The sequence below is a fragment of the Acinonyx jubatus genome, chromosome D2 (assembly GCF_027475565.1).
Source record: "Acinonyx jubatus isolate Ajub_Pintada_27869175 chromosome D2, VMU_Ajub_asm_v1.0, whole genome shotgun sequence".
Taxonomy (NCBI): domain Eukaryota; kingdom Metazoa; phylum Chordata; class Mammalia; order Carnivora; family Felidae; genus Acinonyx; species Acinonyx jubatus.
The window spans coordinates 51,643,400-51,659,614 of record NC_069393.1 but is presented as its reverse complement, the minus strand read 5'-3'; the positions used below and the strand labels follow the sequence as shown (position 1 = coordinate 51,659,614).

Below are 16,215 nucleotides of genomic sequence, written 5' to 3'. Positions count from 1 at the left end.
ACCTGGGTGGCTCAGTCGGTTGAGCTTCTGACTTCGGCTCAGGTCATGATCTCATGGTCTGTGGGTTCGAGCCCCACGTCGGGCTCTGTGGTGACAGCTCGGAGCCTGGAGCCTGCTTCAGATTCTGTGTCTCCCTCTCTCTCTGACCCTCCCCCATTCATGCTCGCTCTGTCTCTGTCTCAAAAATAAATGAACATTAAAAAAAATTCATCTTTCATTTATTTGTACCTTTTATTTGTGTAACACAAAAAATTTATTTTCTAATTATTTAGTGTATATTTCATCTTCCAATCTCCTTGAGAACTAAAGGTGTCTTCTATTTCTATATTCAGTTCACAAGTGCCAAAATGATGCAAAGAACTGCAAATCTTAATAAAAAGAACAGGCTCACTAGAGGGCACCCTTCACCAAAAAGTAAAAATCCAAATATTTTCTTTGACGCGTCAAAGTATGGTGTGAATCGCATATTCAACCTAATTAACAAATAAAAACTATGGAATCAAAATAACATTTCCTCTTTTTTGAAGCTGCTTTATCCTGATATCTACTGCTTTAATGTAATGGTTAAAAATAGCAGAAATGAACCATAAACACCATAAAAATTCTCTGGCAATTCCAGGCTCATAATAATCTTTGGAGGTCCTAGAAAAGATACCAACATAAATATATCCGAAGTAAAAACAAGAACTTGGGGCACCTGGGTGGCTCAGTCAGTTAAGCATCCAACTCTTTTAATTTTGGCTCAGGTCATGATCTCATTGTTCCTAGGATCAAACCCTGCATTGGGCTCTGTGCTGACAGCAGGGAGTCTGCATGGGATTCTCTCTCTCCTCTCTCTTTGCCCCCCCTCGCCTCCCTCCTCGCTCATGAACACGCTTACACACTCTAACACGCTTACACACTCTCACTCTCTTAAAATAAACATTTTTAAATGAAAAGTAACAGTAAAAACAAGACCTTTACTAAAATGTACAGTATATTAAAAATGAAAGCCAGATGTATTTAATTTGAACTTTGGAAGAAAGCATTCAGAACTATGCATTTAAAAAATAAATATATACTAACTAGTATTAATTTGATTTTTATAATGTGTTTTTCAAAAGACAAAAAAAATTGCCAAGTAAGTGTAATTCGTAAGTAGTATGGAGGAAAATAGAAACCTGGTTACCCTGATATAAGGCTGATCCAAATTCACATTAATCCTGACCATACAATCCACTGCTGTACAGAGAAAGTCACAGCTTTGCAGAAAAACAGTAAGTTGAGAAGAACAATTCTGTGTCCACTCAAAAACAGAATGTAAGTAACAGAAATAAATAAATAAATAAATAAATAAATAAATAAATAAATAAATATAAATAAATAAATAAGCTTTTACCTTTGTATTAATGTTTTGCAATCTACAAAGCCATTTTACACAGTACATCATTGCATTTGATTCCAAGAACCCTCGGGAAGTAGACAGGGTTTTATCTCTATCTCACAGATGAAGGAACTGAAAGTTTGAGAAGTTAAAGGATTTGCTCAACACCATGTCCCTACTTTTTAGGCCAGAGCCAGGTATACAACCCAAGTCTTGGACTTATAAGAAGTGTTGGAAACTATTGCACAAAAAAGGTAAAAGCAGCTCACTGCACACAAATCACCATCCGATTACTGAAATTATTTACCTTAAATCTGTCAGTTAAATATTCATTGCTCATTCCCAGAGTACCTTTCTTATTATCGATCATGGCAATGCCTCTATTAACGAAGTCTATCAAAATTAAGCTCCTTTATAAGGTTGGCCATACCCAGGCATCAACAATACATACACACACTCTCACAAACCACACAAAAACTAGTTGCCTGCCTTCACATTCAGACATGAAAGCAAAAAAACACACCATTGTACACAGATTCTATTAGGCCTGGTCTACCAAACTGAAAAGAACCAGCCCTTCTAGTAAGACAGGCCTAAAAGCAAACCTGATTTATGTTCTTTTTACCATAGGAATGAATGAAAGTATAGGAATGAAAGGGGTAGGTAGGCAATGTTGGTGGTATTTTGTTTTTTCCATCATTTAAAACTGAAAAAAGGTATGGAGAAGATATAAGGTCAGGGATTTTGCTTGCATCAAGCAGCCCCTTAAAGTTACCAGAGCCCTGTATCTATCTGGGAGCTGCAGAGGAATAAGTGACCTACATCACTTTTTTGTGAGTTAATTTCAGTATCTGAGCCTCCTCTGACCTAGCACAAGTTTAAAATACAGTACCTTCCCTCCCTGAGTACAGCCCTGGTCATATTCCTTAGTGTTCCAAATCTTAATGTAAACCTTTCCATTTACTTTTAAGTTAAAATTTAATACAGCTTTTACACTACATCTTTAATTATCTGATACTCTAAATTAGAAGGCAAAACATAATGATTAAGAGTACAGATAGGCTCTGGGGTAGGTGCCTGGGTGCCTCAGTTGGTTAAGCGTCCAACTCTAGATTTCAGCTTAGGTCATGATCGCACAGTTTGTGTGCTCGAGCCCCACATTCGGCTCCATGCTGGCAGTGTGGAGCCTGCTTGGGATTCTCTTTCTTTCCCTCTCTCAGACTCTCCCCAGCTTTCTCTCTCTCTCTATCTCAAAGTAAATAAAGTTAAAAAAAAGTATAGATAGGCTCAGAGGCCAAATGGCCTATGTTCACATCAAGCCCCACCACTTACTATGTGCCTGGAGCTAATGACCTAATCTATCTCTCTACCCCAATTTCTTCATCTATAGAATAGGTATGTAATAATGGTACCTCATTTGCTTTTTGTGAAGATTAAATAATACATTTAAGTGTTTAAAAAAGAGGCACACAGTAAATGTTCAATAGATGTTAGCTATTACCTATTATCTACATGATTACTTTTGCTTTGGGAACAAAGATCCTAAGAAATTATTTTAGAATTAATATCATTGTTTATAGAATTTGATAAAAATAAGAACCACTCTAAAGGTACAACAATAAGGAAATAATTAAACAGGATGAAAATTTTATACAATGCAATTGGAACTTCATTTAACAAATATTTAATACTCAAAATTTAACATGTTGAATAGCAGAAATCCTTTCAATAAACATTCAACAAATAAAAAATATTTGTCATTTCTAATCTAAGAATTAACTAGAATTAATGTCAATTGTGATTGTTCTTCCGTAGTAGGAAACAAGTGTTTTTTTCACCTCTCTATTCTTCTATATTTAAGTTTTCTATAAAACAAAAAGGGGTTTACTTTTCATTAATTCAGTTCAAAAAGTATTTATTGAAAGTCTGCTGTACCCAAGGCATTATACTATGTAACATGGTCGAAACCAATCAGGTATGTGTTGACAGTCATAGGCCTCAGGGACAATTTCATTAAACCTGCATTTAAGATGTTTATTTAAAATATACATACTAAAACATATATTCACAAACAACTAAATAACATTGTACAGCATTTAAAAAGTCCATGGCGTAAGAATTCAGACACAAGAAAAAAATACATATATATATGAATATACAAATATATCCACCTAGAATGCTGTGTTCTAAGATGCAAAGATTTCATGGAGGAGGTTAGACCTAAAATGAGAATTGAACAATAGGTAATATGTGAGTAGGTGGAGAAATAAAGACGGAGCAATCAATCATGGTAAACATAGGCAGAAAAGAACATGGCACTGTGAAAAAGGCAAACAGTTTAACTAATTTGAAGGATGTACTAAGTAGTAGGAATTCTTTTTTTTTTAATTTTTTTAAATGTTTATTTATTTTTGAGAGACACACACAGAGTGAGCAGGGGAGGGCAGAGAGAGAGGGAGACACAGAATCTGAAGCAGGCTCCAGGCTCTGAACTGTCAGCACAGAGCCCGACGTGGGGCTTGAACTCATGAACCACGAGATCATGACCTCAGCCAGAGTGGGAGGATTAACCGACTGAGGCACCCAGACACCCCTAAGTAGTGGGAATTCTATTATAACTCTTAGATCAGTTAATCTTTATTTGGACAGTGGCCTGGGAGTGACCAGATCCTCCTCTATGATTTTGATCAAAGTTGGATCTTCTCCCCAAAAAAGTTCGCAAACACAACTGTAATAGACACTTTCTCTCCGAGAACTGATGACCAACTACAAAGTTGGAAAAGCAATATAGCATCTTCCATTCACAGGTACATTGCCCCAGAGGGGTACAACTGATCCAAACTGGTTCAATCAGATACACTCTTTCATGAATTCTGAATTGGAATTCAGAGACAGTCAGCTATATGTACCAACTGACACATGGAAACTGTAGGTTGTCATCCCCCACTAACTGCAGAGAGGAGAGAAAGCTCCACTTCAGAGGAAAATGAAGACAGAGAGAAGCAGAAAAGAGAAAGAAACAGTCTTTACCTCTTTGTCTTTTAAGAAGCATGTCTGTCTTAAGAATTTTTCGAGATACCCAGAAAGCTTTCAATCTTTTTTTTCCAGATTTCCTCAAGCTAACTCAATTTGGTTTGGTACCTACAACAACGACAAATCCCTAAGACGCCTATCCTTGCACACATTTCACACATACACAAGCATTTCTTAAAATTATAAGGGGTTTAAAAACCCCCTCATCTGACCCACACACTAGAGTACATCTTCCCAACTGAATAGGTTATAGGCATATATAATGATCATCTCTCAATCTAACTTTCTGGATGTGCCATGACATAAAAAATGTGGGAAGCATTACCACAAAATAATCCATAAATAAGGGTCCCATAAAGGCATAGGTTAAGTTAATAGACACCTGAGGAAATGAACATGTCACATGTCAAATGGGGTGGGGGGAGGAGGAGGAAGAGAAAGAGGGGTAGGAGGAAGAGGAGGAGGAGGTGAGGGAAGAGAAGGTGGAAGAGGAGTATCAGCAGCTGCCACCACCATGTAGCTTTTACACAGTACTTTTAATTTTTCCAAAACATCCACAACACTGTACAGCTAAGTAAAGAATTTGGGATATGCTAAGTATCTTAAAATACCACCGTCAGGTAGCTAAACCAAGTAGGTATCCTGAATATCCAAAGCAAGTGAGTTTCTAGCAACTCCAGAAGAAAAAAAAAAAAGTATAAACACAGAATCCAATTCCTTGCATCACAGAATACTGAAAAAGATTTCTTATTTACAAAATATTCACCTTCTGTGTTATTTTCCCGTGAAATATTTCATCTAGTTTGCCACATGCATTCTTAGAATGCTTTACAAAATAATGCTCAGGTGCTTCCTCTTAATTCAACTGGAGACATTCAGTTGATATTCTGTCAAACAATTTTTTAAATGACAAAGTTGACAGACCATAATTTTTTTAAAAAAGGATACAACCATATCTTAAAGGATTATACAACCTGTCAAAGCATCAAGATCAGGCAAAGGCAAAAAATACAGGATGATATTCCCTCTATTTCTGATTTTGAATTTTATTTGCCTTGTTTCCCTCCATATGCAATTTCTGTGACTGGTTCTCACTAACAGTATCCTGTTCCCATGCATAGGCAAGAGCCTAGTACAGTCTGTTAGTTAACATTATTTCTTATAACTAGGGTAAACATTCTATAACATTGACATTAACGCTTACTGTTAATTCTGGGTAACAAAGTGCGATGATAATCGCTAATGGACATCCTCTAGAGTGCAACCTAAATTGATAATCGGCTAACACAGATTTGCAATAGACTTCCTCCTTCCTGTTTTTACACTCCTGACCAGAGATGTCTCTTCCTGTTGACTTGTGTTACTTGGTAAAATGCAAAAGATGAGAAATGGAAACACCCAATACATACAAAATTGTATTTGTCCTCTAGGATTACAAATTGAAATGCTAAATAAATTTTAATTGAAAATGCTTAAAGCAGATTAATGACTGCAGATGTAGACTGCTTTCTTAGACTTTGGAAAGTCAAACAAAATATGTTAAACTGTCTAAAGCAGATCTAATGTGATGTCTGCCTAATAGCTTAAAAGATAATCTATATACTGGAGAGTACTATGCTAAGTGAAGTCAGAGAAAGACAAATACCACATGTTTTCACTTATATGTGGAATCTAAAAAACAAATGAATAAACAAACAAAAAGCAGAATCAAATCTATACTTTTATACATATACAGAACAAACTGAGAGTTGCCAGAGGGGAAGGGGGGAAGGAGGAGGGGCAAAATGGGTAAAGGAGAGTAGGAGATACAGGCTGCCAGTTATGGAATGAATGAGTCATGGGAATGAAAGGTACAACATAGGGAATACAGTCAATGGTACTGTAATAGCATTGTATGGTGACAGATGGTAGCTACCCTTGTAAACATAGCATAAGCATAGAAATGTTGACTCAGATGCTGTACACATTAAACTAATATGTCAACTATACTCAAATAATGATAATAACAAAAAACTTTTTAAATTAAAAAATAGGTAGAATCACTGGGAACCCCCTGAAAAAGGAGCAATGAGGTGAAGGTAGCCCCACCAAATAAAACAATAAAGTCTCTATAACTGAAAGTATGAATAGACATATAGACAATGAACAGAATGAAGAATCAAGAGAAAGACCCACCACATATGAAAATTCAATAAATGATAATGGCAGCATCTCAAATCAAGGTGAAAAAAATATGTTTTTTAAATAAAAAGTGTTAGGATAGTTGGACTGCCATACAAAAAAAAATTTTTTTTTAAGTAAAACCAGGGCACCTGGCTGGCTCAGTTGGAAGAGTGCAAGACTCGTGATCTCAAGGTCATGAGTTTGAGCCCCATGCTGGGTGTAGAGATTACTTAAATAAATAAATAAACTTAAAAAAAAAAAAGATAAAACCTGGAGCCATTCATTATACCATACCCAAAGAAAATTAAAAAAAAAAAAAAACAGAAATGTAAAGGTAAAAAATAAACCATATAAATACCAAAAGAAAACACAGGTAGATTTCTATATAACCTGGTACTATGGAAAACTCTCCTATGGCTCCAAATCTAGAAGAAAAAGATTGATAAATTTCATTTTCATAAAAAGTAAAACCTTTGACATGGCAAAAAAAAAAGGCAAGCATAGTAAAAAACAAAATGAAAAAAAAATGTTTCCAATAATGGCAAAAAAATTGTGAAAAATTTTGAAGTGGATGAAAAGGATTACTCTTACACATTTTCTGTGCCTTTCACTGTCTGGCCTATTTTACATCTCTATACATTGAGGAACTGACAGTAAAGCAAGTTATTCTTGTTCATGGAAATACAAAACATTTCGGCCTGTGGAATGCAAGTAATTACTGCCCTGCAGATAGTCACCACTTATGTCTCTATTTATAAATCTATTTCAGCATTCCCAAATGCCTATACTGTTTTCTGCCATTGTTTTTGAAACCGTTGTTAATGCCTTATTAGATCCCTCAATAATTAACAAGTTAAATAAAACCTTTGACATGTATTAATTTTATATCTGTATGAGAGTCATGATTTTATCTTTTGAAAACTATCTTTTAAGTTTTGGAAGTTTCACCAAAGTGCCCAGTGGATTCGCCTGACACAGTCAGGAAACTGGACTGCCAGAGAATTGTACCTCACGAGCTGCCTAAGCTTAGGCACCTCTTTTCTTGGATCCCAGAAGTAAAACCCAAGTGGAAATACACATTTAACTTTGCTGACTCTTACTTCTCTGCTTGTTGTTACTGTTTCTTCTCCACAGATTGTATGTTTTGGTTTGATTTTTAATTACTGCCTGGCCAATACATTATTACCCTAAGTGGTAACAATGACTAAGAATTTGGTTTCATGGCTTAACCATTTATTTGGTGATCCCAAACATGGATGACAGAGATCTCTTGGGTAAAAGATAAAAGACACACTCTGGCTTGATAATCTTTTTTTGTCTATTTAGAATTTTATGCCCACCAAGAATAAGTTTTTGGTATCTGGACCAGTGAGGTTTTTTGTTTGTTTTTAAGCTCTACAATTCATGTCTCTAAACCGGTAGATGAAATCATAGACACAAAGCTATAAAGCTCTGTATCTGCAGTTCAGAAAGTTTTACCTCTCATTAAAGGAACTCTGTTTTCACTGGCTCAGTGGTTAAAAATAATAATAAGTACTTGTATAAATAAATTATAAAACTCCCAGAAAACAAGTAAATTAAACTTCTTACTGTTTATTTAAATGTGTTAGACTTAATAAATTATTCTTACAGGAATTAACTCAGAAATATTTTTAAATTTTTTCATTTTTATTTTTTTAAGTAGACTCCATGCCCAACATGGGGCATGAACTAAAGACCCTGAGATCAAGAGTCACATGTTCTACCGACCCAGCCAGCCAGGTGGCCCTAAGAAACATTTAAAAAGTCCAAGTTCACATAAGTAAAGTGCAACTTTGACACAAGTCTAGTTTAATAACTCTGCTTTAAGAAAAAAAGCTATTTATTTTCTCTGATTGATCATTTTATTCTACTTAGGTTTGTTTTTCCTAAATGCATAAACATTTACTTTTCAGATAAGCTAACATTAGCCTATATAAATATTTTATTTAAATAGCTAAAATGTAAATTTGTGTTCAACTAAGTTGAATCATTGTTCTGACAAACTTTTTATTACAACATGTATTGACACGGATTTCCAAGATCTTTTAGGTAGCTTATAACTTTGATATTAAGGGGCACCTGGCTGGCTCAATTGGAAGAGCATGTGACTCTTGATCTCAGTGGCGTGAGTTAAACTAATAACCATTGGTCATCTAATTTTTTTAAATGGTAGAATTTTAGAAGAGGGATTACTACCCATAATTTATTCTATATACTGTTGTTTCTTATTTTTATATGCTATAGACAAGCCATATTTGGAGAACGTGTTAATAAAAGTGTTCATTTTTGCCACTTTAAGAAGGTATAAAAGGGACATTAGTGTCTGCAGGGAGTTGTACTGGGTGTGCCCATGAGCTTTGCTAGTCTGATAAAATGCTGGTTGTATGTAACAGACAGTTCTCAATGTTCCACCTCAGTGTTTCAATGTGAAATGTAAATTAAATATAGTTTTGGTTAAAAGTTTAAATCATTACCAGGGGCGCCTGGGTGGCTCAGTCGGTTGAGCGTCTGACCTCAGCTCAGGTCATGATCTCACAGCTCATGAGTTCAAGCCCCGCGTCAGACTCTGTGCTTACAGCTTGGAGCCTGGAGCCTGCTTCTGATACTGTGCCTCCCTCTCCCTCCCTCCCTCTCTCTCTCTCTCAAAAATAAACAAACATTACAATTTTTTTTTTAAATAATAAAATAAAATGAAATTTTGCAACATTTGCTCAATTTTATTGGGTTTGCTTCCTTGGTTTACCAGTTAATGACATGCTTATAATATGAAAGGTTATTCTTTATCTTCCGTACAATTTGCCTAGGTAGCAGCAGTGGGTCTATTTTGCCAAAATAATTTTCTGTTCTTCACATGGACTTTATTATATTCTTGATTATTTAATAAACAATTTTCCTCTCACTTATGAAAGAACTAAGGTTCTTTACAATCAAGTTACCTGTGTTTATTTTTTAAATACTTCACTTTCACTTTAATTAAATAAGTACCCAAGTATTTATTGCTTCTCAGACAATATCTGATAACTGTTTTGATTTTATTTTCTTTTATTTACTTATTTATTTCTGAGACAGAGACAGAGCATGAGTGGGGGAGGGGCAGAGAGAGAGGGAGACACAGAATCAGAAGCAGGCTCCAGGCTCTGAGCTGTCAGCACAGAGCCCAACACGGGGCGGGGCTCGAACTCACAAACCATGAGATCATGACCCGAGCTGACGTCAGTCGCTCAACTGACTGAGCCACCCAGGCGCCCCAGTTTTGATTTTGTTTTCTAAAATTTGGAGCCTAAATAAAGAAAAAAAATAAAACTTTCAAGATATGTTTTACACCTAAAACTGTCTTTGAGATTTCCCAGAGCAACTCTGTAAGAGCATAGTTAGTTGTTTACTTTCAACTTACAAAAAGATATGCTAGAAACAATTAGGTTTGTTGTACTACTGTAGTAAAACTTGCACTGGAAAAGTCAAATTAGACGAGATGCTCAGCCTTCCTACATTAAATTTGTATAGGTAAAAAGTGTCATAATACAAACATTTCTGAAATTGTGCTCTTTATGGGAAGTCCCTAAAGATTTGTCAATTTGCTAGCTGGGATTATGTTTCCACTAGCCAAAAATGTTTAAAATAGTAATGCACTGTACATTACAGAAAATTCCACCATTCCAATATTAGTTATAGTAATAAGTTAAACATAACCATTAAATCTAACATGGATAGTTTTTGTTTTACTCTGATGCTTGCCTAAATTAGCTCTGCTAAAAGCTGTAAGTCAGAGTTTGCATCTTCAATAATGAAGGACAGTATTATAGCCTCATGCTACTTCAAATTATTGACATTCCATAAAATACACTTTTTTTAAGTTAAACACAGAATAACTATATGACCCAGCAATGCCATTCTTAGGTATATACAAAAAAAAAAATATATTGAAACCGATATTCAAACAAAACCTTGTACATGAATGTTCATAGCATATTCGTAACACCCAAAAGACAGAAACAATCCAAATGTTCATCAATTGATGAATGGATACACAAAATGTGCAATAGCCATACCACAAAACATTGGTCAGTCTTAAAAAAGAAAGAGGTATTGATACATGCTACAACACTGACGAATCCCCAAAACATCATGGAGTGAAAGAAGCCAAACAGAAAGTCACATAGTATATGCTTCTATTTAAATGAAATATCCAGAATAAGTAAATCCACACAGAGAAAAAGCAGAATAGTGGTTGCCAGGGGCTAAAAGAAGAGGAGGAATGGGGAATGACTGCTTTTTCCTTCTGCAATAATGAAAGTTTTAGAATTAGACAGAGGTGATGGTTACACTTTGTTAATGTACTATAAATTCAGTACTAAATGTCACTGAATTAAACCTTTAAAAATAGCTTATTTTGTTTTGTGAAATTTACCACTATTAAAAACAAGAAGCTTCCAGAACTCACAAAGCTGTTTCCTAGTAAAACAACCATACTTAGTAAAAATTATTTAAAACAAACAAACAAAAAAAATTCTAAAGTCTCTGGAGGTTGTTCTAAGAGCATACAGCAAATGAAGAAACATTTATTCAAGAAAATCTACTAAACGCTTGATAAGAACAGTAAGTCTGTGGCCCTTGAACCATGACCCACATCCTTCCTCTGTAACCCCCAGCTCAGCATGATAGAAGCTCCATCCTGGGTGGGTGTGGCTAAGAAGGCAGGGCTTCCTCTCCCCCTAGGTTTCAGTCAAGGGTGGAAAAAAAGGACAGACATCCAGCATTTCCCATCCTCCCTCCCACCAACTTTGTGTTCCAGGTAAGTGTGGCCAAGAAGGTTGGGGGCTCCCTTCTTCTACCCAGTCTCTCTTCCTCCACTCAGCCCCATGAAAGGGTCACAGAATGCAGCCAGGAATATTAGGCTCCTGACTGCCTCACTACAGCTCACTCACTCACAGGACAGAGGTTCTGAGCACACCAGAATTTACTCCCATATCCAGAGTCCTGCTCTTAAAGCAAGGGTGTCTAAGAGAAGCAAGCCACTGTTCCTAACCCAGCTTTGGAGAAGTGGCTCCCACAGGGAGATACAGGAGGTAAGTGCAGACAGCTGCAAAGCTCTCCCCAAAGAAAGCGACTTTATTTAAAACAGAGTGTAGAGAAGTTCAAACATAAGGGCACTCTTGAAAACAATGGCGATTTTGGTAGCACACAATTGAAAAAGGAGGCTCACAGGTCGCCTAGTTTACCAAAGGGAAAGAAAAGATTGAGAGCCCTCCTGCAGTCAAAACACATCTCAGACACTGGCCTGAAAAACCTCCACTGCACTCAAACACATATTTGTACAACATGCTCATAGCAGCATTATTCATAACAGCCAAAAGATGGAACCAATACTAGTATGTATTGATGAATGATAAACAAAAAATAATGTATACATGCAATGCAGTATTAGCCAGCCTTAAAAAGAAGGAAATTCTCACACATGCTACAACATGGATGAATCCTGAAGGCATTATGCTAAGTGAAACAAGTCAGTACAAAAGGACAAATATTATATGATTCCATATATATGAAGTATATGGAGTATTCAAATTCATAGAGACAGAAATAGAACGGTCATTGCCAGGGGCTGGTGGGAAAAGGGAATGGGGAGTTAGTGTTTTAATGAACACACTTTCAGCTGGGGAAGATGAACACATTCTGAGGATGAATGGTAGTGATGGCTACAGAATAACTGTGAATGTACTTAATGACACAGTATATTTAAAAACTGCTAAAATGGCAAATTTTATACAATGTATATTTTATCATAATTTTGAAAAACAGGGGTGCCTGGGTGGCTCAGTCAGTTGAACAGTCACCTCTGAATTTTGGCTCAGTTCATAATCTCATGGATCATGAGATCAAGCCCCGGGTTGGGCTCATGCTGACAGCCTGGAGCCTGTCTGGGATTCTCTGTCTCCCTCTCTCTCTGTCCACCCCCCCCCCCCCACACATGCTCTCGCTCCTGCTCTCTCTCTCTCTCAGTAAATAAATAAAAACTTTTTAAAAAATAATAATTTTGGAAAACAAGATATAAAAATGAAGATTAGAAAATTAGAGGATTTCACCCCTTAGAAAAATCATTAAGCCAGGAATAAATGTAAAAACTAGAGAGATAAATAAAAAAGTTATACCATTTATTCCTTTGACATTTATTGAGTACAATCTGCTTAGATGGGTTCTAGCTGCTGGAGTGTGCAATAAATCCCTGTTACCTGAGGGTGCATTCATCTCCCAGCTGCTGAGGACTCCCAGCTGTACCCTCCTCTGGAGACCAACAAGTGGGAGGCACGTGGAAGTCATGCCACACAACACACACACACTCTAGGGGCAACCTGCAGCAGATGAGAAATTTGTGGAGATGAGGGAAAAGAGAAGCCCCGTGGCTCAAAGGAGAACAACTCCCTGATGTCATTCAAGCTCCAGAGCTACCCTTAGACTCAGGTGATAGTCAGTATCAAGTGTTACTACAATATATTATCTAAGCTTTCTAGTTTTCTACAACAACAAATTATGAGATAAACAAAGAAACAGGAACTGTGAGTCATACAAAGAAAAAGAAACAGGCCCCATGAGATGGCTCAGATGTTGGATTTCACAAAGGCTTCAAAGTACTATAATTCATAATAGTGAAAAGAACTTTACTTAAATTAGTAAATGAAGGTGTGATGACAATGTCTAATAAAAGACAATATTGATAAAGATAGGTATTATTTCAGGGGCATCTGGGTGGCTCAGTCAATTAAGCATCTGACTTTTGATTTTAGCTCAGGTCAGAATCTCATGGTTCATTAGATCAAACCCCACATCAGGCTCTGCACTGATAGCACAGAGCCTGCTTGGGATTCTCTCTCTACCTCTCTCTGCCCGTCCCATGCTCTCACATGAGCACAGCTTTCTCCCTTTCAAAAATAAACATTAAAAAAAGAAATTATTTTTAAAAATGGAAATTCCAGGGGCACCTGGGTGGCCCAGTCGGTTGAGCATCCGACTTCGGCTCAGGTCATGATCTCGCGGTTCGTGAGTTCAAGCCCTGCATCGGGCTCTGTGCTGACAGCTCAGAGCCTGAAGCCTGCTTCAGATTCTGTGTCCCCCTCTCTCTCTGCCCCACTCCTGTTTGTGCTCTGTCTCTCTCTGTCTTTCAAAAATGAATAAACATAAAAAAAAATTTTAATGGAAATTTTGAAGTCGAAAATCAGCAATAGAAATGAAAAAGGCATTAGAGGATGTCAACATTAGATGTGAACTGGCAAAAGAAAGACTATTTGAAAACAGACTAATAGACATTATACAATCCAAAGAACAGAGAGAAAAAAAAATGAAGAAAATGAACTGCACCTCAGACAAATGTAAATGCCATTAATCACATCAACATATACATGATGAGGGCACCACAGTAATATTTTACAATGGTAAAAAAGTCAGAAAGAATGTTTGAAGAATATTTGATGGAATTATGACTAAAATTCCCAATATGCTAAAAAATAATAATCTGGACATCGAAGATAACCAAGGAACTCCAAGAAGGATAACACAAAGAGATCCATACCCAAGCACATCATAGTAAAAATAATGAAAGACAAATAGAACATCTTGAAAGTAGTAAGAGAAAAACCACTTATCACATACAAGGTTATACCAATAAGGTTAACAGAAACAATGGAGGCCAAAAAACAGTGGGATGACATATTCTAAGTGCTAAAAGAAAAAACTGTCAACCAAGAGTCTAATATCCAACAAAACTGTCCTTGAAAAGTGAAGGTGAAACAAGAATGTTCCCAGATCAACAAAAACTGGGAGAATTAGTTAACAGCAGACCAGTCTTACAAGAAAAACTAATGGAAGTTCTTCACAATCAAAAAAGTGAGCCCAGATGTCAATATAACCACACACACACACACACACACACACACACACACACACAGAGAGAGAGAGAGAGAGAGAGAGAGAGAACACTAGTAAAGCTAACTGTGTAATTATAAAAGATAGTATAAATAGCATCTCTCTTAACTGACTTAAAAAGCAATTGCAAAAAACAACATGTGCATAGTTCTATTTGTGGGCCTAACATACAGAAATGTAATATATTTGACAGTAAGAGCAAAAAGGAGGTGTAGGAGCAAAGCTGTATTGGAGTAATAAAATGACACAAGATGACATCCTACAACCCAGCAAAAAATAAAGACAATCAGAAATGGTAATTAAGGGTTAATACTGTTGTAACAAACTCCATAAATACATACTTGCTCTTCTTTCTTCTCTCAGCTTCTTTAAAAAACAGAAAGTTATATAAAGTAACAATTACAACAATGTACTGTTGGGTTTATAACATATATAGACGTAAGACCTATAACAAAATAGGACAAAAAAGGGAAAGAGAAAATAGAGATATAAAGAATTAACATTTCTGTATTTCACTGGAATTAAGTTAGAATAAATCTGAAGTTGATCCTGAGAACCACCACCAAGAAATAACTTTTTAAAAGATACTGAAAAACACCATTAAATTAAAATGTTACACTGGAAAATATTCACGTAATAAAAAACAGTGCTGAAAAAAGGAACAATGAAGCAAAAAGGAAATGTGACATATAGAAAATAATAAGTAAAATGTCAGTAAAATAAATATAACTAGGTAAATAACAACATTAAATCCATAAATGGATTAAACGAAAGGCAGAATGTTAAAATGGGTGACAAACAAGATCCAACAATATGCTATCTATAGGAGGCAATCTTTAGATTTAAGTATAAAAACAGGCTGAAAGTAAAAGTACAGAAAAAGACATATGATGCAAAAAGCCACCATAAAAAAGCTAGTGGCTTAACTAATATCAGACAAAATAGACTTTAAAACAAGTCTACAGATAAAGAATATTTTATGATAGTAGAAAAGTCTATCAATCAGTGATATATGACAATTATGCACATACATCACACACCAACAGGGTCCAAAACAACACAAAATAAAAGCTATCCATTATCTAACAATGGACATTCCTCTCAAGTGCACATGGAACATTCTCCAGAACAGACCATATGTTAGGCCATAAAAGAAGCCTCAATAAAATTAAAAGAACTGAAATTATTCAAAGTATGATTTCCAGCCACAATGTAATGAAATTAGAAATTAATAGAAAGACACTTGAGAAATTCACAAATATGTGGACATTAACACACTTCTAAGTAACCAATGAGTCAAAGAAGAAATCATAAAAGAAATTTTAAAAATACTTCAGGACGAAGTTAAAGCAGTGCTCAGAGGGAAATTTATAGCTGCAAAAGCCTGTATTTAAAAATGACAAAGATCTCAGGGCGCCTGGGTGGCTCAGTAAGTTAAGCGGCCGACTTCAGCTCAGGTCATGATCTCACGGTCCGTGAGTTCGAGCCCCACGTCGGGCTCTGTGCTGACAGCTCAGAGCCTGGAGCCCGTTTCAGATTCTGTGTCTCCCTCTCTCTCTGACCCTCCCCCGTTCATGCTCTGTCTCTGTCTGTCTCAAAAATAAATAAACGTTAAAAAAAAATTTTTTTATAAAAAAAAAAATGACAAAGATCTCAAATCAAGAGCCGAAGTTTCCATCAGAAGGCAGCAATAGAAAGAAAACTAACACAACACAAGG

At 36.1% G+C, this 16,215-nt stretch overlaps 1 protein-coding gene across 10 annotated transcripts in view; it reads right to left on the bottom strand.

Moving 5' to 3' along the window:
* The window catches only part of EXOC6 (exocyst complex component 6), a 316,918-nt gene that overhangs the window by 185,871 nt on the left and 114,832 nt on the right, over positions 1-16,215 (bottom strand). For 3 of the 10 annotated variants that reach the window (XR_008292111.1, XM_053207225.1, XM_053207220.1), the window contains exon 2: positions 12,811-12,930. The exons of 5 other annotated variants lie outside the window; for them this stretch is intronic. Coding sequence is in view for 3 of the 5 variants with exons in the window: in XM_053207225.1 (XP_053063200.1) it covers positions 12,811-12,930 (120 nt within the window). In the remaining 2 variants the exon portion in view is untranslated. Of the gene's footprint in view, positions 1-2; positions 846-3,534; positions 6,864-12,810; positions 12,931-16,215 lie in introns of those variants that run through there. 2 more of the 10 variants (XM_053207221.1, XM_053207224.1) reach the window with 2 other exon arrangements.